The sequence below is a fragment of the Varroa jacobsoni genome, unplaced genomic scaffold (genome assembly GCF_002532875.2).
Source record: "Varroa jacobsoni isolate VJ856 unplaced genomic scaffold, vjacob_1.0 scaffold_935, whole genome shotgun sequence".
Taxonomy (NCBI): Eukaryota; Metazoa; Arthropoda; class Arachnida; order Mesostigmata; family Varroidae; genus Varroa; species Varroa jacobsoni.
The window spans coordinates 1-24,332 of record NW_019213837.1 but is presented as its reverse complement, the minus strand read 5'-3'; the positions used below and the strand labels follow the sequence as shown (position 1 = coordinate 24,332).

Below are 24,332 nucleotides of genomic sequence, written 5' to 3'. Positions count from 1 at the left end.
AGCCATATCGTGTAGAAGAAGGAAAAAGCGATACAAGTGTTGACTTCAAGTTTATCTCGAATAATATATAATAACTATGAAATTAGTATAACATTAATACATAACATAAGAGCTGATTTATTTACACGTTTCTTTCTATACTATATAGGCGATATTGTCGCCTAATCCCTTACACATGTAATTGATAAGGGATCAGCTTAAAACTTAGAGGAACTTTCTTTGTGCACGATGACCTTTTTAGATATTTATCAAAAGAGTGGCCCTATTTGGGCATGCTCTATTTATATTAAGAAAATTAGCTCTAAGTATGTGCCACTTTAACAACTAAACTGTTACTATACAATTAAATAGATCCGATTATGTACATCTGAAAATGACGCATGAACATTTTTAGCCTTAGAACCTTCGAATTGATGAACCATGCATTTGGTTGCCAAGTAAACAAAGTAAGCTCTCTTCGTTTGAGTCTATAGAAATGTTTCATTCTCCCTTAAACGAAAGACCCGTGCTATTCTAGTGCAGTTTGTTTGTTTATTAATTAATCTGTTATATAACTTTAAGGCATGAAGGGCTGCCTGTGCACCTATTTCATCAACTTTTTCAACAATTTTTTACGTTTATGGGCACCGATATTCTGAAGATTGACCTTAGAACGCTGCACTTTAGTGAGCTTCATTCGGCTTCCTCTCTAACACTCTCAACTGTCATTAGCTCGACAACCGAGTTCGTGCCCGTGGATTTGCTGAGTTTTCACTTAAGTGTGTTTATAATGTATTGCCGCCGCAGACTCACAACACAATCATGCGAAGCAACATATCGTATTGTTTAGATCGTTTATCGAAAATATCAGAACTAGGAGCGTTCCTTGGTCAGTTAAGATGATAGGGTTCGCAGCGAGATCACGTGAGGACACTGAAAACATTGTATCATCGCACTGTTTCGTGGCATCAGAGACCATATGAAATTCATTTGCTGGCTGATAATGGCATCCGGTTTATGCTCAGATCCCTGATTACGGTACAATGATTTTAGTAGTGCCGTCCAGGTTTGCTTACGCATAAAACATGACGTTTTCTAAACCCTGATACTTAACGACAAAATAAGACTTGCTGTAAACACGTTTATAGAAAAAGAAAGAGATAAATATATCGTGTGAGTGGTGTATAAATAAACATGTGAACAATGAGGAAGTTAAAAACAATGAACGAATAGCTTAAGGAAACTTCATTAACTTTTGTTGATAGCTGAAACTTAGTCATTATTCCTCTAGGCTGAAGCGATGTGCTACATCTGTTATATCCGCTTGGAATAGCGAAACAATTATTTCACTTTATAGCATGTCCTTTTGTGCTGTAGCATCTGTAGGCAACGACTAATGCCGCAAGCAACCAAAGTGACGAAGAAGTCTTTTATGCACTAAAAGCATAATAATTCTACATTTTACCTTTTCCGAAAAAATATTCGAACAGTTGTAGCAATTCTGTCATGTTCATATCTACGAAAGTTTTACGAAGTCCAAAATTGCTGCAAGCTTACTTCTAACGGTTCCTTGTTGTGAAAGCTGTTTTCGTGACAAAGAGAATGCCGTCATTTCTATCGGAGAGACTCGTCATCAAATTCGGAGCCGGCTGCTTATTGATAGAGTCTTCAGTACCCGTCTGTGTATTTCACCTGCAAAAGGCTACGTTCATGTTTCAAGCTGAATGGGTCCTAGTGGTTTGGGACACTCGGGCCTTTTGTTACTTGAAATTTTCTCTAAGGCTGTCAAACGCATGTGGCCTTAAGGGTTCTTATTCACTTACTTGTCATACAGTATCAAAATCTGATCTTTCTACATTAAAGGACGCAGCCGTTTGATCCGTCTTTTACCAGATCGCTTTGTACACGGTCAATGATTGCACTCGAATTTCTCGAAAAATCAAGATATGTAAATTAGAAAAAAAATCTTCCCGAGAGTGAAACCCTGTAGATTGACATCGACGAGTCTCAACAAGCCGCTAGAAATTATAGTAAGAACATTTACTATTACGTTGTGAAATAATGATCATAACAATGAAGTATACTGCACGCTTATAGTACTAGATAACCTGATCTATTTTCTTGTATCTGACAGCATGCGTAACCAAAAATGCCCCGCCAACTTCAGATAGCTAGCCCTTTTTTCCTTGATACTATCATAATCATCGGTGCAATTCAACGTCAGCAAAGCGCATTCTGTACGTAATAATTAATTTTTTGGGGCAGGTCGTTTTTGCGTGCTTTACTCATTGTTTTCTAATTCAAGAGCGTCCGCTGTGAAAATAGTGAAGAATTTCGCTGACCAGAATAGCGGGTAACATGTGGGATTATCCATTCCGAATCATATCGTCTTCCTCCTGCGACGTCTCCACCTTGACAGATGGTGCATTTCTGCCAGCTGCTTTGATCTGGCATCGTCTCTTTTATCACCACTATAATATCCCCTAACAAAATTATTATCTCGATCAACTCATTATTATTATTATTCATAAAAATCATCATCAATGTCGTCGCTGCCCGGCGACACTCGGTATCATCCAGGCATTAGCCATACGCTTGTGGTTATATGTATATCACAAACTAATGGGCCTACAACAGTCTAAAAGCCTTCCAGCGTATTCACGTTTCAGCCTCGCCAGCTGCCGCTCTCGCGCCTGCTGGACGCACCGACGACGCTGTTTGAGCCGTTGTTGTTGCTGCTGCTGCTGCTGCTGCTGCGAGCGATGTCGATTGAGCTCTTGCCTTGGTGCGCCGTTCGATGGTGTTGGCCGTAGGCAGGTGGTTGTTGCTTCGTGGTGCATCGAAGTCACCCAAGCCCACAACAGGCGCCACTGCTGCCGCTGCGGCGGCAATCGGGCTTTCGCCGTTGTTGACGCTCTGCCTCCTCTTTCCTCGCATCGCGCACGGGAGACGATCGGCGAGAGCGAATTGTCCTGTGAGCGTTGTCCAAATTGATACGGCTCGCAGTCCGACCAAAGACGAATCTAACGGTGACGTTGAATCGGTGGCTTCGGCTGTCAGACGCGATCGCCCCCAGTTCGTGCCACGCCGTCGTTCGGAGGCCGGCAGCACACCCCTCCGATAGGCCGGCTATATTTTTGTTGTCCTTTTTTTGCCACAACGACACCAGCATGGGCCAGCAAGCGTAGGGCCACCGGGCCGACTCTCGGCCGCTCGTCCTGTTGCGTGTCGTGTTGTCCTGTGTTCGTTATGGGTGTTCTGCTGCCGCTCGTGATTTCGTTACGTGCCGTTTGTTTTGTTCACGTCTGTGGCTGATAAGTTTTCGTGGCCTGTACACTCGAAATACATTGCACGAGTCTACGTTAGCGTACTGTTCGTGCTGTGACGTGGGTGTTCGTCTAACGAACGTGCTCTCTTGTTCGGGCCCTCGGCCATCTCTGCTGTTGCAACCCATACTTTGTGCTTTGTGATAATCCTAAGCAAAGTAATTCTCACACTTTGCGTTTTATCTAAGTGTTTAATTACCATCGTCGTTGATCTGGTTATTGCAATAATCATTTGTTACCCTACACAAGGATCATTAAAAATCGAACTACACAGCTTCAAGAACGCAGTGTACATTCCTGTACAGTGTCCTACCTCCATTTTAATGGTTATCTATACCACCATCGCGATCTATTCGGCCCAAACGTGATGATAGGTGAATTCTGACTTCTGCACGCAGTTGCCTAAAGTATGTTAGTTTGTTCTTATAATTACTTGTAATTAGCCTATCATTGTGTGAACTGTGTCATCCGTTCGCGTTGACTGCTTCAGGTAAAGATCTCTGTTGCTGTTCCCTTTCAAACGTCTTCTCTGTGCCTGGATGCCTATGTGCCATATTTGAGCATGATATCGTGCTGTCGGCGTGCATAAACTGTGTCACTGTTAAGTATTAACCTCCGTCCTATGGTGGGGTGTATGTGTGTGTTAACGTGTACGGCTTTTGCTAGAATAAACAAGGAACTTCCACCTGCCAGCTTCCCAGCTCAGTTTCCAGCAAAACACAACCTCGTGGCCTTCCAGGTTGTCCTACCTGGCTACCGTTGATTTCCTGTGCTACTGTGTCCATATCACCAAGGTTTTTTGTTCAGCGAATTTATTCAAAGCGTTCGAGATTCTTTCGAAAGAAGGCGGAAGGTGACGCGTCAGCGTGCAAACGGCGTAGTTTTCGATGCTGCTTTTAGCGTTCGCTAGTGTTATGCTTCGTACATGTCATTGTTGTTGTAGCTCTTATCGTAACTGTTGTGCCCCCTCAGCTGTCAATCCCGTATCGGTACTTTCACCATACATTGGATTTAGTACGGACGTGCCTTTGTGCTACGACTATGTATGCCGCGTAGACTTACATGTGAAACCGTGACGTGTTGTCGTTCTTCAGTTCTAATTCGTTGGCGCTGTTTTGTGCTCGTGGTCTGTGCCGTGGCTGACTTGTCGACTTCATCCCGAGATGTAAAACCGATGCAACATGTGGTCCTCAATCGGCCTCAAACTCTGTGCCATGGTCGCTATCATCATTGGTAAGAGATGAGATTGGTTATACCGTATCGTGCAGCCGATTAGGCCTGTGTCCGTTCGACTTCAGAGTTGGAGGATGTCAGCCTGAAACCTGCTTTAAAAGGCACGAGGATTCTTAGTTAACCCGATTTACTTAATCGGGCATGTTCTGTGGTATATGTTAGAAAAGTGATAACATAGAGGCCGTGAGAAACAGTCAGAGATGGCCATAAAGGTGTTTTAGGAAAAGGACATTTAAAGGAGAGGACACAATGAAAGATGAATCATTGACTTTGAGGTTTATAGTCCTATATATATGGTCCGCCATAAAAAACGTAAGATTTTAGAGAACAATAGTAGGAAAAGTTACTAGAGGTAAATAAAGGAGTCCGGTGAAATTCTCTTTGAAGATACTGAAAGTTTAGAATTTAATGAAAAATAACAAGTAAGTTGTCAATAAGAATATTAAAGCACATGATACTCTATATTTCCTAATAATTAAGTGTTTCGAGCGGAAGTGCGTTAGCTGAAGCAGAAGATCATGGTATGATATAGTGCATGATAGAAGCCCCGCTGCTAATCCAAGAAGATTGACTGGCATAGATAGTACTTTGTGTGACAAAATGATCATGATCGAAGCTGTAATTCGCACACTTGCAATATTTATCTATAGTTACAAGAAGAAATGTTGCGTTAAATAATAGAAAAATACATACTTTTCATTTCAGCGAAAGCTGATCCAAGTATAGCAAAGAACCTCACGCGATTTTATGACCTTCTTCACATTAACAATTTGTAAAAACAAAGGTCGCCAACCTGTAAATGTCTCAATTTAGCTACTCTAAAGGAGCAACAGTTATTTTTAATGGCTTAAGCATAAAAACTGCGGCTCAAACAGTTAGAATGTACCTGCAAACGTATTATTCCTTAATACAATTATAAAGAATAGAAAAAATTATTCGACACAGCCTGTGATTTGTCTTTCATTCAACTAACAGGTTGGCTGACGACGATGTACTGTGGCTTACTAGAAAATTGCATGATTTATATTTAAGCGCAGATATGTTTTTTCGTTTCGATATGCTTGCTTACTGTATCTGCGTTCAGCATTACAACCTTAAAGTAGAATTTTCTGTTAGGGTTTTCATCCACAGATGTACAACGTTTCCTCCTAAGCGTTTCAAGCCTCTAAGAAATCTACAGAAAGCACGTTTATGGCGGAAGCATTTTTTCATATCTACTTTACACATGGCTCCTTGTTACGTATCAGTAAAATTTAGAGTACTTTACGAGGAAGGCTTTGTGGTATAGGTCAATTTTTTTCCTTTATAACGCTGGCAATCTAAAGTGTGGATTACAAAAAAAGAAAAAAAGTCTTGTAGTTGTTGTAACCTAAAAATCAGGCATAAATTAATAATTTTCTTCGTGCAGGCCAATTTCGTAACATGACGCATCATATCATAACACTAGTGTTACCTCTTGTTATTCGACATAGAATATATTAAGGCTAGGGAGTGTAATAATATTAAGCTGCAGTGCAAATATTTTCTCATTTAAAAAAACGTTCGGCATACCCCAGTATACATACATAATAACCCACATTTCCACGTGCGTATATATACGCCTACGTCCGATAAGCTGGTATTCGTTTACCAATAAATCTTAATCTACTGGTATTCTTCAATTTTTTTTAACCTATTGCGAATCTAACGCTGAACCCACAAACACTTTTTGTGCGCGTCTCATATTAAAAAAAGCTTCTAATTCTATAATTAAACTTGCATCTTCTATGACATGGAGTTTGCTGTTGACGTGACAACGTTTAGGTACGTGAACCTATAAGAAACACGCATTTGGGCATTGAAATGGATCACTAGCGGTAGGTTTAAAACTAAATACGGTTCTTGTGTAATCGCGGTGACAGTTCGGTGGGATACGTGTTTGCCAAGTAGATAGTAGGGACACGTTATGGTCTAGGTTAGTACCCGGGCATAGGTAGACAGTTCGATAGGATGCCTAAAGGCCTATGGATCTTGTGACGACGTTTTGAAGGTCAAAGTTTCGTAGCGCTTTTGGGTCATTAATTTTTAATATCTTGGCGATTAACGTACTGCTGGGCTAAAACCAAGCTTCAAGGAAAAGATGCTTATGCTTTGCTCTACAATAAGCAAAAAATCGTGAAGAAAGTGATTGCTACGCTGAGTATGCTTCATCATTGAATCACGTGTAAGAAGCCGCTTGAATAGAATGTATTATATAAGTAGTATGATCATCAAATGAATATTTTTCATATCTAATAATTGTACGATTAGCTAACTGCTTTACAAGTTAGACCCCCAATCAATAAGCTGTTTAGCACGATTTCTCACGAGGTGCGTGATACACGCAGGCTCGAAAAAACAACTATTCGGATGATGCCTGTACGTCAGCTATAAGGAGGCATAACGTGGTTTTACCTTGAAGTGAGTAACACATATGCATGGCCCAAACCGAGTGTTGTTCTCCTGATTTCATCAAGAAAACTGATCTGATGATATAGTCCAGAAATTCTAGATTTCTATGTCGCAATAGAAAAATGGGCCTTCAGTTTAAAACGTTTATACTAAAAACGAGCGTGGCAACACCAAGTTCCAACTGCTATCTCCATTCGAGATACAACTTATCACATTGGTGTTTTTTTTTCAGCGAGGCAGTAGGATTTGATTGGTTTTAACGTAGCATGAGATTATATTTTCATATGACGAGGCACCCTGCTATTAAAATGTATTATTAATTTTTCAAAACACTTGAACATGAACATGAACATCTGTATGAAGATCAGATTCATTCTTTGTCTGAATAATGTCGACGACGCGGTTTGTTCCACCGGAGACCGTAGTTGTAAAAGCCAGCTTTGGAAAAAGCTTTAATGCATTACACTATTTAACTATTACTGCAGTATAATAGCCATACCTAAGCGGAGTAATCGGTTGCCTCCATAGGAACTATCCTCATCGACACTGCGTTCGGCGCCTATTGGGTTTCTCATACAAAATACAATGGCCGCACATGCTGGGACAAGTATAAGTGGACCCGTTCTACGTGTACGTACACGAACAAGACGTTGACTCTACACGACTGTCAACGAAAATGTTATTTATAAGAGTAATGTCGTCAACGGCATACCATAGAGAACTTCTTAATTTAACACAAGTTAACAAGAAAATACCGCGCTGATTAAGGGTTTGATTTATGAGACGGCGTATCTCCTCGTTTTTGATATCATTTTCGCCAATTCACAATCATCTTGATTAAATATGGGGGCCGCTATAATTTTACTATTAGTTAATTTTCGCGTTACGATGGTTAGACGTCGAAACAGTGTTGCTATTAATAGAGAGACGCTTTTTCGGCTCATTGGCGTGCCGTTGCTCCGCTGCTATATGACACGCAAACGTAGGTCACGTAAACGGATGAAATGGACTTCAAAGTACTTGGTAGACAAAGAGCAATTGAAGACGGCGTCCTGCATACACCGACATGTAATTTACTTCAATAGCTCCACCTAATTAATAATTAAGATACGTTAGCGTCCTCAACAGCTCTTCCTCAATGCTTTGCATTACGACAGAGTGTGAACTTAGCAAACAACAAGATAAAGCCTGCAAGGACAAATTCTGTAAAAGTGAATAGTAATCTGGTTTTGTCTTGTTCGATATCCGCTGAATAGTATAAGCACCCCTTGCATGATGTCACTTTCGTTGTTCTAGTCTTCAGAAGTTTGTATTTAGATTTAAAAGAGACACCATATCCATGTCACTTTAGATCTCCGTGGTCATTTTGATATATGATTGGTCGTTGGTTATAGCTCTAATTTATATGTGCCGTTAGAGGTAACACATATTTAGGATTTTTCCAACATGAACGTCATTGGAGCTTCTTCAAAAAGCCGACTCAATCGTGTGCCACGTATAGAATTTTGGAATTCATTATAATGGTGTTAACAAAGTAACATTAATCAAAGCCGAAATAACGTACCTGATATTTGTAAGGCTGAAATCTGAAAAGCCATACCATAACCATCTAGAAGCGATGACCGAGATACTGCTCGTAGCAAACGTCGCAACGATCGCTAGACGATTATATAATCCTCCTATATTATAAATTTGCACACTAATCAAGCTGCCCTCTTCTGTTACCTAGCTAAGTCTTCTTTGAAAAGTATCGAAACTCGGTATGTGCTTTGTTGTTTTGTTAATCAAGTAGCGCAGAAATAGATATTTGTTAAAATTTGATATTCTGAAACCTTCTCAAATACAGGTATACTTTTAGGTGATTCCCGTCAAATTTCAACAGAAGTGCTTATAGAACCTCAATCAAATGAGCCTCAAAAGGCGCCATTTACATGCGTTCTATGCAACAATATCTTCGAAATTGCAGTTTCGATTTCGCCCGAACATATAACGTTGCCGTTCGTACCCCCTACAGAGCCCCGCATATCTATAGTATGTTATATAATATTAGCAGATGAAAAAGCATTCAGTGCGATCAGCGTTAGAATTTCAACTATCCTCTTTATGAATCGCAGTTAGGGACCGTTAACACATTCCCTTTCTGCTTGACGCTACAACACACGCTGACGCTGGGTACCACACTGCCGGACTGTCACGCTTCGATGGCGGAGTTGCTGTCTCTGGAGAAGTTGCGAACCTCATGAGGCTATTACGTAAAAGTGTGAAGTCTAGTAACGGTCGAATTATGACGATCTATGTAAACTGAATAGAAGCAGATAGAAAGAAGTTGCTATTACTATTATTATTATTATTTCAGGACCCATTGAAAATGCGTAACTTTTTCACGGTCACTAATGGTGTGCATGCTTGTCACTCCTTGACAATAGATTAACATTGAAATGACGCCAAATTATGTTTATTGTTTAAATGCTGCTCACTATCAGCTATTGGATTTGCTCTTCAGATTGTTAGGATCATGAAAGGTCTATCGTTTGTTAGCTTTAGCTGAAAAAAGGACTGTTTTTGGTCTATTTTGCTGTTCCCGAGCGAAATGAAAAAACTTCTGAAAGTGTTGATTTTCTGTAGAACATCGTAATAGGGCTAAGTTAATTGCCACGTATCAAAACAGATAATATGACACGATATCATTAGCTGAAACAATATTTGGACCATTTCTAGACTAGATGATCGCATGTACCTCGGTAATTCACTGGAAAAATAAGATAGTGCCGAAATTCTCAATATGTATATCCGTTCGTTTAACCATACCGGATGCTACATGGCCGTCTATTATCTTGCCACTGAGACTTTTAGCTGGCAACAACAATGCCGCCTAACACCGAAAAAGGCAACGGCATAAAAAACTCGCAAAACGAATCTAAGATACTGTCGTTTTGATCTCTTCCGCGACGATTTTGTTCCACAATTTTATCTTTGGATTGTTGTTGAGACTGCCGCGTCTGTACTGGACGCCGTTGCTACTGTTGCTATTACCGCTAAAATTGAGCCGCCTCGTTGTGCCTTCACTACCGCATTATCTCAATGGAAAATACAACAATCACAACGACAATTACAGGCTACAGTGGCGACGGCGACAGCGACACCAACGATGATACAAATCATAACAAAATTCGCTTGTCGTGTTCCTAATTTGGACGTTTTCTAACTTGCCCATTCGTACTGTCATTGGGATTGTCACGGATGTCAGCAGAAGTGTTCCGGGCAGCTGTCTGCTCGTGACGCCAGACGCATCCGAAACTTCGATGTGTCGGTAGGAAGCTTTGAAAGCGCCATGCTTCAACGCGTTTCGGACGCAGAAATCATCTCGTACCAGTAGGAGTCGTGTTAAGGGAATTAGAAGTAAGCCAGCGAAAAAGCTAACCTCTGATGGTTGATACTTTTCTCAATTTTTTGAAATTTTAAGTTATTGTAGGATCGGCATTAGCGTTAAGAGTCATCGTTGAAGCCGACTTTGTTCTCGCGCACTAATATTAATCCGCTTTTTCTCACCTCCACGAAAACGTCGCCGTTTACAAGGCACCGGTCGTCCACAGCTAACATAGTTGGAACTTCGAGCTTTTTTTTTTTTTAGGTTACACGAAATTATTCATATGCCATAGGCCATTTCCATTTCTTTTATGTAGCTTGCGCATTGGCAGTGTGAAAGAAAACAAGGTTCAGCTCATACGTGTACATCTTTTCAAAGCTAGTAGCAATATATAAGATAATAAAGTTCACGGACCTCTTACGATTTGGGTTAGTATTAGTAAAATTAATTAAAAAAATTCGCTACTGCAAACTTTTTGGATGAATTTAACTATTTATATGAGACGAGCTTCGGAATGTGCAGATGTTAACTACACGAATCAGCAAGATGTAATTACATACTTTTTTCTTCTATTACTTTGATTACAGCGGGCTTTAGTAGACAACAAGCCGTTACTTCATACATGTTATAGCCACATATTTTCACGGGGCGTCCTCTTATATTTTCACGCTCTGTCATGCGTCGTTTGTCTGTCGGTGTGTAACGATTCACTATACTACAGATTATTTCTCGCAGTAGAGAAGATTAGATTAGCCAGAAGCTAGTGACCAACGATCTGTATAGATGAATTCGATCCTGTAACGTTGGGAGAAGAGTCCTCCCCAACATTTCATCGGCAGCAACTGCACGCGTAACAAGAGGATCAGTAGCAGGGAATAGATACGTCAGCACCGCTTCGTACGCCGGCCCGTTATAGTGTTGTTGTATGTGCTGGTGGCCCGCCTATACGCGTACATCGATTAGCAGATCCACGTGACCACCGCGCGCCTTTTCCATCAGTGCTGCAGCAGAAAAAGAGGACGAAATTTCGCATTTCTCGCTTACTGGTGCAGCTGCTATTGATTTTCCGTACCAATAACGTTTGACGCCCCGTGCCTTTGCTAAGCAGGAGGTAATTGTGGCAATGGCAATGCGAATCAGCCTGCCACCCAAATCTGCCGGCACCTTGTACACACATTTATACACACGTATATGTACATACATCCGACTGAGGCAGCTTGGCTATGGAAAAAGCAAAGAAAGTGGAGCTCCAATTAGAGCCCCGTGGATGCCTGGATATCTTGCCTAATTGCTTTGCCTCTTGGTTGTTTGACTCCATCTCAGCCAGTAGGCCGTGTGCTGGTCCACTGTCCTATCAGAGATTGCCGGCCGATATCTGCGAAGTAACTACAATTCGGAATACACCAGCAGCAGCAGGAGCAGCAGCAACACTTGCGGTAACAACAACGACATTGCTGGTAAAATGTTTCTTTCGAGTTATAACCACGTGGTGCTAAACTGGTTTACCAGAACCGGACGAATTGATTCATTTGGATTGCTATGGCGCCTGCAAGTGTCCAGCCACTGACAAGCCATTGCTGTTGGGTGTCGTTCGTAACCGTTCCACCTTCGTCCTTACGATGGCGGTATCATCGGAAACCCAATACGAAAGTGGGCACGTACCATTTCAACATCTAGAACCTTGCCCGTTTTTGGTCCACGCTTCGATACGTGTTCGTGTCTGTGTGTTAACAGGATCAACTGCGATTTAACCAAATACAATGCGGTGGTCGCTGGTGTCGCTGTTGTTGCGGTGATGGCATTGATAGTCTTAATTGTTCTATTTTAGCGGCGGATTCGCGCGTTCGTCGGATAGAAAATTGTTTTACAGTTCTTAAAATCGTGGTCGTGCCATATTTACGTAAAAGTCATAAATGCTAATAGGGATAGTTTATGTATAGCAAAAAAAAGGGCATACAAGGTCTACACCATTAGACAGTAATGCGCAAATGGCCAATTTGGCAAACGTTTTGGAAACAGTGCGTCACCGGCACTTTCGCATATGACTATATTTGCATCTGCAACATGTCACAAGCTAGAATAGAAAATGTGCGTCAAACCGTACAAACTAAACCTTAGGGTACGAAAAAAGCCTAAAAAAATATGCATTTAAAAATATTTAAAGATAAATGTCTCACATGTTACAGAACAAACGTTAAATACTTGTATCCTGGGTGGTATCACCCGACAGATCTACACATAAAATCAACGACCTGTGTATAAGTTGGCCTCACTTATAAACAATGAAAATCTAACAACGCCCAGTATAAGTGACCTTCTGCTGAACTTATATTGACAGCCGAGATACGAAGAAACAATAATATACCACATACGTTTCGGCGCTTCCTACCGCGATATGAGTCTGCATGCTAGCTGGAGCTTACATATAACCATTGTTGGCCCGACAACGTAGATGCTCCAGGTAGCATAAACAGAATAGAATCTGTTGAATCTAAATATAAACATTCTTTGTGAAAAAATAATAAGGAAAATCGTCCTTAGTCGTATGACAATAATCTATCTCTTAGTATTTGCTCTTTTATTAGAAAGCGCTTGCCATTGCCAAAGCCATCTGCTTAAAAAAACTTTCAGAAAATGTCGAGGTTCATTGGATTTCCGATATTCATTCGGTCATATAATTTCATCGAACAATAGAAAAAGCTATAGAGATAGCACAGACTAAGTTAGAATTATTGTATGGTGTGAAACAAATGAAGTTGCTTACGTTTTCCTTTGCCTCTAACCAATGCCACTGTAAAAAAAGCTTTCCGTTAAGTGATAAACACTTGATTTCTTGGAAATATTGTGTCCGTATGATACTCGTATTAGTAAGTCATGACGCCATTTCGTATGGCCAGTGATCGTTTGTCACCCAAATTGCGGATAAGACTCAAGTTAGTAACTAACTACGTTCGTTTTTTGCCCGTTAAAAAAATTCCCTGCAACCTTTGGCAAATACATGAAAGCATGCGTGGACAGCCATTGTTTTCGCGAAAACGTATATCTCTTATACTGTGCTAAATCACTATGCCGTTTTAATCAATCACGTTATGCGTTATCACAGGTGAAATAGCAAATAAAACTCTTGATTGTTTACAAAAACAAAAAAAACAACGTTATAAACAAAAATATATCATGTAGGCATACAAATAATAATAGTTCACCGGCACAAGCCTTCTGTCTATGCAGTCAGCTTCAAAGACTTCAAAGAGGTCGAAATAAATTATCGTTTTGTTTTTGCGCTTATTAAGTTGGTCATCTGTTACTCGTAGTACAGCTACTTAATAGCCGTCCTAAGTATCGCAGACGAAAATCGCTTTGAGGCGCGCGGTGTTTGCGGCGTCTTGCTTATAAAATTGATGCAGAAATCTAAATTCAATTTTGGATACGTTTTATAACGAAGAGAAAACACATTTTTATCCGTGCACCGATAGAGCTGTTGGGTTAAATACACTGAACACGCCTTACATGGACACGTACGTCTGCGTAGATAACTATGTATGGTCGTGCTATATTATTTACTTATTATACCTATGGGTGATAAATTTATCCGATGAATTTTGGATGTAAAACTCATCAACGGTATGTGTTCATGTTACTTCTTAATTGATTTTTCTGAGTGAAGATAATTTTATCCACAAGTGCTGCTTCGTTGACAACAGTCAACTTGATAATAATAACAACGATACCTTTCAAATAACGCAATGAGAGAAAAAGCATTTAATTCTGCCAACACTCTCGAACACCCTTGCCGTACCTATGAGTTTAGTTCTTCAGGCCACAAATTTCCATCACATTCAACACAAACCTAAAATGGATTCGCCTGATCGAACAGTAGATTTGAAACATTTTCCTCTTAATTCTTAAAAAAAAATTTCCCAGGCGTGAGTAACATTAGAGTTTCCGCTCTCCAAAGGTATGAATCACTATTACATTATCGTTCATTACGTTGTCAATTATACTGCGGCGATCTCCATACAAGTTGATTTTAACAGAAAGAGTTCACAGGCGATCGCTTTTTTTTTTAACAGGGAACATAAAAGGTCAAGAGTGTTACTTTGTTCAGTTCAGGAACCTACTACTTGATACAAATAACTTCGAAATTTTTTAAACTCGAAATTAAAAAGTTTAAGCCGACAGGTTCAAGGTGATAGTATTTAGAATTATTAGGGTATTATGAGTTGCCCGGCAAACGTATGCCGTAAGTTTTATATTTATATTTATGATTAACTGGATTGAAGCCGAAAACAGGCGTAGGTTGCGTATTGCTCAAGTGTAATTCGTATTTAATTTAAAGTATTCAAACAAGAAAATTATTAAGAATTACGGAATACAAAAGCTCGTTATGCAATATGTGCTACACGGCTCGTATCAAATCAGAATTGATTTAAATCAAGTAGCCGTCAAAAGTTTTTTCGAAGACGAGCGTCCTGTCTAAGTAAAACCATCCCTCCTCCGATAGCAGAAAGCAGACAGTTTCGAATAGTTCCGTCCCATTTTGTTAACTTTCACAACCTACCGGAACGAATGACTTCTATTTAACTCTTTGTTAACTATCAAGTTTAAAACATAATACTCAGTCTGTGCTTTGGAGTACCAGGCGGAAAGCAATCTTTTCTCAGTTCTAGGCAAACCTTCTCTCATAAAAGTTAGATTGAGTCTTTCGATGTTGATGTCTTGTGAAAAAAAAAAACAGGTTACTAAACTAGTCTGAGAGACATGTATGTATTTCCTATGACGACAGAGTGTATTCAAAGAAACTTAAACGATTGAGTTACAAGATGCGGAACGTGACCGCCGAAACCGAATGTTGTATACATGCTCCTTGCAGATTTGCTAATTTGCTCAAAGTCTACGATACCGTACAAACGCTCCGACCAGCGCCACTATAAACCATACATAAGTTTAAGTGATTTGAGGGAATTGGGCATATAGTATATATAGACGTAATAGAAAAATGCGATCTGTTTGCCCTGACGCGTTAGATCCCTACTTCAGCGAACTGAAAAAGGCTATATAATTAAACCTATAGTATATACATCGGTCCGGGATGCTACCTAATCAATTAATCCTCCGCTAATCTGTATTTCAGGTGTATTACCGAATGGAAAGATAAGCGTTCGGCTAAAACCGCCTCCTGATAAATCAGACGTGACATTCTTCAATGCATCTCTAGTCACTCATACGCTCAGCAGTGATTTTCTCCACAGTAAGACGTGTGTTAATGCGTTCACTAGCATAGAAACTAACGTGCTCATTATTCCCGACTAGCATTTCTGGAAGCGTAATCGACTATTACGTGGAGATCAAAATCTGGAAGGAACTGGCAAACAAATGTTCACTTTGGTTATAATGGCAGGTGTAGTAGCCGACATGTATTCGTTTCATGTATTTGGTTCATTATCGATGAAACTATTACCCCATTATTCAATTACTGCTTATGTTCGCCTAGAAGTGGTTGAGGAAACGAATGTTTACATAGACGCCCACAAGATGTTCCTCCAAAGCAACACGGCCCTTTCTATGCTATGTTCGTATTTACTCGATGGTGTTCTGCACTATTGTTTTACACGAAAACATTCGAAATTATGCTTCGGCATAGATCAGGTCCAGTATTCAATAGACGTACGCCGATAGTAAGCCATTAAAGTCCTGAGAACAAATTTTCTTTGCTGTTTTGTTATGTGCCTTGTTCACGTTCTCGTAGACGATACCGCATTAGCTCGTCTAGTGTTTTCAGAAAGATTCTACAACTGTTCTTATAAGTTATTTTTATAAAGGTTAATAAGTAACGATTTGCATCTAGTTTATTTAAATTCGATGTAATTAAGTTGTTCTAATTTGTTATTAAACTATTGCCTGATGATTTTCAAGTTTCTAGTATAGCATGTTTTGTGTATCTTCACCGTTTTGGCTGAATATAGCTTATGCGGCGCATATGTACGGCGCGTTGAACCTTCATTCAAATGGCCAGCGAGGAAATGGAATCGTGATAGCAGATTCGCCTTTACACAGGTCGCATTCTCGCAAAAAGCGGTCTGTGCTACAGCTAGCGTCAATGCTCAAATGTGTATCTGGATGCAGTCCTCTTGCCTTTCATGGCTATGGCTGTTTCTGCGGTTACATGGGCGACGGATCCCCAGTTGATCCAATCGACAGGTAATACGTACCATGCGGCATCTGTAAACAAAGACATACGACAAGTAGCTAAGCGCCCAGTTTTTCTACATAATAGATTTGCACCTAAACAAGAGCTGTGACTAATAGCTAATACGTAACCTAGCATCTTAAATACACATACATGGGCACTGAGTATAATGTTTTTCGTTGTGTGTCAAAATATGAAAGTGAAGATGTGTGCCAACTTGTATCTTAAATATTCACTTATGACACCGTTTGATGGTTCTATATCTTTAGCGTTTATGAAATGACTTGGATAACTAAGTCTATGGTTGTAGTAAAGTATCGCTGCTACAACAACACATATTGCGACAACCTGTACGAATAAAGCAAATTATTTTCATTTTGATAGGGCCACCAGGAAATCAGCCGTAAGAATTATGTTTAAATTTTCTATTTAAATATATGCAACTTACGCGCCTAATGCTTGTTCTCGTAGCACGTCGATGATTAAAAAAAAAAATAGGTTCAGTTGATACGTCTGAAGACTGTTTCTATAACGGTTATAATGTAACTACTCCGGGTCTAATTAGAAGGAGAGCTATTCACGCCTTCGATGAACTTGTTGAGTTTGCTAGTTTGTATACTTGAATGCAAAGTACGCATATGTTTGGAAGGATATTGTAAAATGATTGCAACAGAGGCCCCCCGTAATGGGTTATCATGTGCTTTTGTTGACTGGATAAGCAGGTCATAACTATCGATGTGAAAGCATGTTTAGTGATACAGGACTTTTTGAATCTTTGTGCTACCGAAAAATAACGCTCATCGTTATTCAGTCTTCTAATGTATCTTCAAAGAAGAGTAGGTTTCTATTCTCTGCGTCTTCGAAGAAACTACGAATTAGCAACTCGTCTGCTTGGGATTCGATGACCTCTCGGAAATGTCCACGGGAACCTCCTCGACTGAACTAGTTATACCCTAAGAAGCCTAATTGACTATACGCCCGAAGAACGAGCATGAGGTGCAAAATATGTTTCACGACCCAACTGACAGAAAACTTTTAACCATCGCGATAGGGGAACATCGACGTAATGGCGCGAGGTCTAGTTGTATCGCCTTTGCGAAGTGTCGTCTAGTTTTTTATCCGATTCCTGTCTCAGCCTTTTGTAATTGTGTTAGAACAGCATAGTTTACTTTCGACACTGTCAATGCTATAATATAATATACGCTTTATATCATTTCATCTTCTATTCAGCTGCTGTCTTGAGCATGACTGGTGCTATTCGTCAACGCAATGTTCGCACGTAGCCACGTACTTCCTACCGTATGACTGGAGCTGCGATGGACCGGGGTATGCTTATTGCGGTACGTATAAGTGGACCTCTGGGACGAGAGAGTTAGGCTGCAAGTGTTAGGTCGTGACGTTTTCAGAGCTGGATAAATTTTCTGAGCATACGTTTACTAAAGATGCACAATTAGTCTTGCATTCTATTACGAAACCAGCTCTGGATCGTGAATTTCATCAGGAAAAGTGAACGCGCGGATAATTCGCGTGATGTTTTACCCTACACTACTTCGATGCGATTCGAAGTATGGACTCACCTTGTATTAGTCGTTATTATAATTATGGTACAAAATAAAATCAGGTGGGCTGTTTGATGTATGCCATTATGTCGAGCTGAAAGCCAGGTAATTGGCACCTTTTTAAACATCTGCTCGGTTAACCTTTAGAACAATTTACTTATCCAATATAGTGAGCTAGAGGTTTATGAATCTGCAGGCTTGTCGGCTCTAGATAATTCTATTTATATCGAACGTTTGAGTGGCTCCGCAGGCTTCTCGGATTCGGCAAGTCCGCACGCCCGTTGTGGTCAACAGCTTTGTGAGTGCGATGTTGCCTTCGCCAAGTGCATATCGCGTTACCCGTGCCCAAACCATCGAGCTGGCTGTCGTCAAGGGCGCTCCCTTCTTCGCCGATTATTCGGCGGAAAAAGATAACACAAGCTGAGCTCTGTTCTCGAAGGCTGGCGTCGAGGACAGGTGAATATAAAGCAAATTATCAAGTATGGCTAATACTGGGAAAACGGAAAAGTTCAGATAGCAACACTTGAACAGGAAACATTTCAAGTGTAAATTGGGGTTCGTTTCTACATAACAATTGAAGCTTTTGAGGAAGTCACAAATGAACCCCGAACAACTAATTCCTTAAAACTGATAAAAGGTACTTTCATCAAAGTGTTAGCTAATAGTACTAAATTCGGTTCTACCATATCAGACTCCATTACTAGGCCTATATGACTGTTCTGTGTTGTTTCTACTCTTGTTCAGAGTGAAGACCCCTCTGCGCAAGAAGCCATCGACGAAGCGTTAGATTATCTCCTCGATGACTCCGTTGATGACATAAACAGTGGCACAATTAAGCAGGTAACCTCAACAGATTATTACCTTTAGTCCCATTAAGTGGAAAATTAGTGAAACAGCTATTGTTGCTGTTGTAGTTGTTGTTGTATAAGTTGCATATGTCTCTGAACTCATTCTAAATAAAAACGCAATTTGAAAGGCTCAATAAATGCTTAGTAAACTACGATCATCCTCGCATCTATGTACAATCAAGTGCGAACATGCAAACATGAATGCTGCGAATGATCTACGGTTCACCTCTGCATATCCAACCATTAGATAATGTCTACGTATATTTTATTAAAAAGAACTTGATTATATTTATCTTCAAAATCTAAGTTTTGCCAGTCTAAACTTACTCGGTACATCTTAGTATTTTTTTTCGCCTACTTTGAAGAAATACTACTCACGTTCTGAGCTGAAAGATGTACGCCCATATTGAAGGCACTCAGTTTTGTTTTGACCTTTACGGAGGTTACCTTAAAGCCTTCAGGGACATATTGGAAAGTACCAAGCACAATATACAGATTCACAGGCTCACGGACCAATAGCTGATGGCCTTAGTTGTTCTATAGAAACTGCCTTCCAGCCGAGTGCTGTCTGCCATCAGCTTGTTAACAAAATTTGGAACATTATGTATAGAACATTACTATGAACAAAGGAGTACCTTGTAGTTTATTCTTCTAGTAGCAAAAGTAGCATATATTGGCTTAGAGATAAACTCGTATTCTATGTTTATGTCAAAGTGCTTACAAATAGCTTAGAACCCAGAAGCACCAACAATCGTTTATTCGCTAAATTATATCACGTAACTAGCTGTGTCTACTCGTTGCAGCTTGTTCGCTTGGTCATTTCTTATTAATCACGATTTTTCGTTATATACAGCGGCTTGTCCTTAAATCATCAGGGTAGACGCTGATGATCTAAGGAACAGGAAAGCTGTTTCAGACTTTGAAGCTCCGAGTTCAAATTGTAAGAGAATAGTTATTTTTTTTACTCTAATCACATACTCGTTGTATATGGTTAGTAGTAATGCTTCGTCGGACGTTTTTTCGCTACCAGGTAAGGAAGAAAAGCTCTAAGACAGAAGTGCGCGTCACAGCGGGACTTCGTACGGATCCGTTCACCGGCAAACGGGGCCTTCGAGTGAAGGCTGAGATTGATCGAACGGAATTCGAGACTCAACAGAAAGAAGATGCCAATGACGAACCACTTGGTGGCCTCAGCCCTAAAGGAACACCGATACTGATAGGTGTGCTGCGTCTCTTGTAACTCGGAAGTTCACTGCAGTTAGCTTCTAAAATTATTCAAAATCACGTAAAAATGTTGTCGATAAACCTTATTAACATTCTTTACTTATCTACTTTCATTGACCTGCACATTTTGTGCTGTTATCATTATCTCGTTTTCTGCCTACGCGTCTTAATGGGCTACTTAATTTTTGAAATTTTGTGACAACGTTCCACTAATAGACGTTATAATCATTATTATTCATTGAACTGGTGATTAGAGGAGCATCATCACGCCACTGCTGATGGGGATTCGCCCGTCGGGAATCCGCTAAGCTTTGAAGACAATGGTGAACCTAGCGGTGAAGAAAATTACGACTTTCATGTGGAAAGCGACATTTCCTCTACAGATTTGGAAAGTAATGCTCAGGATAATTTGGAAAAGGATGTTCGTGACAGAAATGCACTCAACAAGTCAGGACGTATCCTCGCTGAAATCCTAGAGGGGAACAACGGAAATGTTTCCAGTGTAAGTATCTCATTATTATGTGTATAATACTGTTTATGATTTCCAATCTTGTACAAAAACAGGCAATTCATTAACAAACACATTTAAATTATCAGACGCTAAACTGACTCCTTAAAAAAGTATAGACCACTCATTTACATGTTTCATGCATCTGTTGGAACATAGAGGCGTTCATAGTAAAATATTCATGTGGGCTCAAATTCCCATGCTAATCTGTGATTTACCGTTGTTCGAGCTATTTGACTATAACGTTTTTTTTCACTAGCTTGACATAATTCTTTGGGTTGTCATAGAAACATTCCTAGATGATCGTAAGTATTCCGAGAATACTGATAAAAGCTAGAATGTAAAGCTCTAGTTTTGTTTTTATCTACGAGTGCATTTTTTTTTGTTTGTCTCGCTTTTTTCAGAGAACTAACTTAACTAGCCATTCTGCTGATCTGAAGCAAAAGGAAACTTCGTCAACAAAGACGTACGCGACTGCTAAACCCTATCAGTTACTTAACCTTTCTACTTCAATATCACCTTCTTCTTCAAAAGTGGTTAGTTAAATTGGATACGATTGAGTGAAACCTTGTTGATTACCGTCAAAATAGAAAAATTTCATTGAAGAGGATATAGTTCCGCATGTACAGATTCGTCCATCTAGTTCGTTTATGATCTTTATGCCGATATATTTTGCAAGTATTGTTGTAATATTAGCGATTAACGGAGCATACTGAGATTGCTCAAGGAGCGCATGTTGTTTAGGTTTCGAACATGGTGAAATCCTGTCGTGTGTAGCAAGGTTCCAAGAGAATGTTACCACAAATCGAGCACTGCTGTCACGTTAACGTGTCGAACGCTCCAGTGGAACATCGCAATTGTGTCCTGTCGTTTCTGCTGTTTCCTCTCTCCGGTTGACTCTTTTATACTTTAGTTGTCGGCCTTTTTGCTGAGACCCTCTGTGTCCGAAAACCATACAGCTAAAGAACAAAGGCATTTATGGCTTCTACCAACAATACCTACACTCGGTTATGTTGAAGACACAGTTAAAGGCAGTTAGCTGAATGCGTAACGGAGTCGCTAGATACGAATTCAGAAACCAGTTAACAGACCTCAATGAAATATTTACTATACAAAGCGAGCCCTTCCTACGTGGATCCCTTAACGATTACAATTTCCAAAGAGTCTATTGTAAATGACGAGTGGTTTAACATAAGATCTACTTAAGTTAATTTCTTGGCTCTCCTCCGAGCAAAGCCCCCGTTCCAGGTGACTAAGGGTGCCCTGCTTAGAATGCTTAAGGCATCTGCATGGGCCATACGTTACTTGAAGTGACTGGCGTCATCTTTCGCAAAACGGAAAGTGGAAAATGTGTCACCTGATGCACGCTTGCTACAATGTATCACAAAATTCATTAAGATCCCTTGGCGGAAGTTTTAAAAAATATATTGACAGTACAAGTAACACGTTCTATCAAGATGATGTTTTTCAAACATTATTTTTGGTTAAAGTCGACAGAGAGTAATCGGCCAATCTTCAACCATGATTAACTTGTTTCTCAATCATATGCTTGTGATCATCGATGGCCGTTCCATCATCGAAACAGGCACGCCGCGCTTGTTGATTAGTATGCCAAAACAAAACTACGTTTTGCTTATCCAATTTGAAATCTACTTTTTATTTGTTACCTATAGCCTGTTAATTGACCCGTGTTATATGCACAATGAACCGTGTGATCAAAAATCAATTTGAGTCTCTCCAGTCTGCGCGATAATCTTAGATCGTCGGGGTTTCTGTTGTCGAAGTAAGTAGCAAAAAAAAGCCTTTTTCAGCATTAGAAAAAGTCTAGTGGAACGCAATTAAATGTGTATATGTACGTTAACAAACACCTTACCAATTATTTCCATTAACTATACGTTTTACTTGACATTTTAGGATTTTCCTATATCTAGAATGTCACCACCAGAAGATGCTGCAGCGTCGGTGAGAGCGTCATCCACTAAGTGGTACACGCGTCTCTATCAAAGTTTATCAGCTCTGAGAAATGGCCAAAGTGGGAACAGCAACATTTCTTCTATTTCTCTTCCGTCTACCGGCAAACGCATTTACAACTGTCTCTTCGGAGCGCCGTCAGCGCAGGCTGCTACCGTTCACAGCAGTAACCTGACATGAAGTTAGTGCTGCAAAAATGGCTGTATTTTAAATAAATTTCAGCCAAACATGTAACGTAAGGTGCACTGCATTACTTTGAAGAACGCCATTTCTATTGCCTATGATGTGATGTGTTGTTTTTTGTTGCCCACCGCCAATGGCTGAGGTAACGGACTGGCATTCCCAAGACCGCACAACAAAATGCGGCTGATCTTCTGAACGTCCCCTAGATTAGCAGTCGTAAGAGCCGCAGATACATTATGTGATAGACCTCTCTATCTTTGACGCACGAAGCATGGCAACAAACAAATGCTTTCAGTTCAAGTGTAGAAAAAGCCGAATTTATTCCCACAAGTACAGTAAGCCGTCGCGTATGCGGACCTTCAGATTGACGTTTTGCACATACGGCGGCGTAAAGCTGTGAAGATGTTCTTCTTCTTCATAAGGATTATGACAACGGGGTAGGCTGAAAGCCAAATGCCGAAGAGAGCTTAATACAAATGCAGGAGATGGATCAGTAATCTTTAGGATTGCTGCTTGATAGTTAGCTCTTCACCGAATTTCACGCTTTATTTTTCGAACTATTAAAAGCCTCTTATTTAATTCTAACGCTTAAAGGCAGTATCACAGTCGGCATGAAGAAGCATTGTCACAATATTGAAAAATCTTATTTTGACCAGTACGCTATAGATGAGATTTTTCGTATAGTAACATACTGTTAGATATGGTTCGAATTAGTAAAATCCTAACGTTTATCATTTGTCTAATAGATACAGATCAGTCGTGTCAATGCTTATTCGATTTTATCATCGCACGTTTGAAACAAAGCAAATGACTTCACTGTTCCGGAAACTTGGCTGAACAGCATGTTCCTCATTAGATAGGTCTGCCAAGTTACTTTTTAACTTAAGCGATAATTCTAGTTACAGCCTTGTACATACTAGTTTTGTTTAGCGAGATTCATCTTGAGATCACTTGTATGCCGATCTAAGAATAACCGCTTAGAGCAGTACTATCCAAGCCAATTAAGAAAGATCATTTAATGCCAGTGAATCTACTCCATATAATTCATTTATTCGTATATATTTAGTATGCCTGCATATATCGTACTAGTCTGAGAAATGACCAAATCGATCGTGTGTCAATAGTTTTAAATGGATGCGATTTTTGCATTACGCACTCAAGATTCAATACTAGAAGTTGGTTAGCTTTCGTTCTCTTGCTTACACGTGTCTGTTTAGATATAAGTATGTTCCAGTCAGAACTTCTAATCGAAGTTGGCTCTTTGGATTCTTTCTGGAATTCAGATCGACTCAGCGCAAACAGAGCAATTCGTATGATTTCCCTTTTTGAATGTTCTCTTTATTCTCTTCGTATGGATTACAATAAGACGATTGCCGCTTATAGCAACCTCTATATGCAATCAGATTGTTACCGTTGGGCTAAATCTTCCTTTACGTCATTTTTACGTAACCCTATGATTTTTTATATTTGTAAGTGTAGCCTGCCTAAACGGCAATAAATAATAGAAGCTAATATAT

The 24,332-nt window shown here is 39.9% G+C and overlaps 2 protein-coding genes across 2 annotated transcripts; both read left to right on the top strand.

The window, feature by feature from the left end:
• The first annotated feature begins 3,055 nt into the window (after positions 1-3,055).
• LOC111265127 (uncharacterized) lies at positions 3,056-17,293 on the top strand. The gene is made up of 3 exons (XM_022841533.2): positions 3,056-4,538; positions 15,467-15,583; positions 16,299-17,293. The coding sequence occupies exons 1-3, from the start codon at positions 4,487-4,489 to the stop codon at positions 16,535-16,537; spliced, it is 408 nt and encodes a 135-aa protein (XP_022697268.2). The 5' UTR covers positions 3,056-4,486; the 3' UTR covers positions 16,538-17,293.
• A 530-nt stretch (positions 17,294-17,823) lies between these two features.
• On the top strand, positions 17,824-24,131 carry LOC111265124 (uncharacterized). The gene is made up of 8 exons (XM_086970348.1): positions 17,824-17,862; positions 18,229-18,379; positions 18,521-18,537; positions 18,826-18,921; positions 19,960-20,149; positions 20,408-20,655; positions 21,066-21,197; positions 22,576-24,131. The coding sequence occupies exons 1-8, from the start codon at positions 17,824-17,826 to the stop codon at positions 22,810-22,812; spliced, it is 1,110 nt and encodes a 369-aa protein (XP_086826474.1). The 3' UTR covers positions 22,813-24,131.
• The last annotated feature ends 201 nt before the right edge of the window (positions 24,132-24,332 follow it).

Bases quoted from the DNA above. Each gene is read 5' to 3' on its own strand.
- LOC111265124 (XM_086970348.1), top strand. From the start codon at position 17,824: ATGACTGGAGCTGCGATGGACCGGGGTATGCTTATTGCG. The intron at 20,150-20,407 runs GTGTGCTGCGTC...ACTGGTGATTAG, and splicing joins AGGAACACCGATACTGATAG to AGGAGCATCATCACGCCACT. The intron at 21,198-22,575 runs GTTAGTTAAATT...TTGACATTTTAG, and splicing joins CACCTTCTTCTTCAAAAGTG to GATTTTCCTATATCTAGAAT.
- LOC111265127 (XM_022841533.2), top strand. From the start codon at position 4,487: ATGTGGTCCTCAATCGGCCTCAAACTCTGTGCCATGGTCGCTATCATC. The intron at 4,539-15,466 runs GTAAGAGATGAG...TCTGTATTTCAG, and splicing joins CATGGTCGCTATCATCATTG to GTGTATTACCGAATGGAAAG. The intron at 15,584-16,298 runs GTAAGACGTGTG...GGCTGAATATAG, and splicing joins CAGCAGTGATTTTCTCCACA to CTTATGCGGCGCATATGTAC.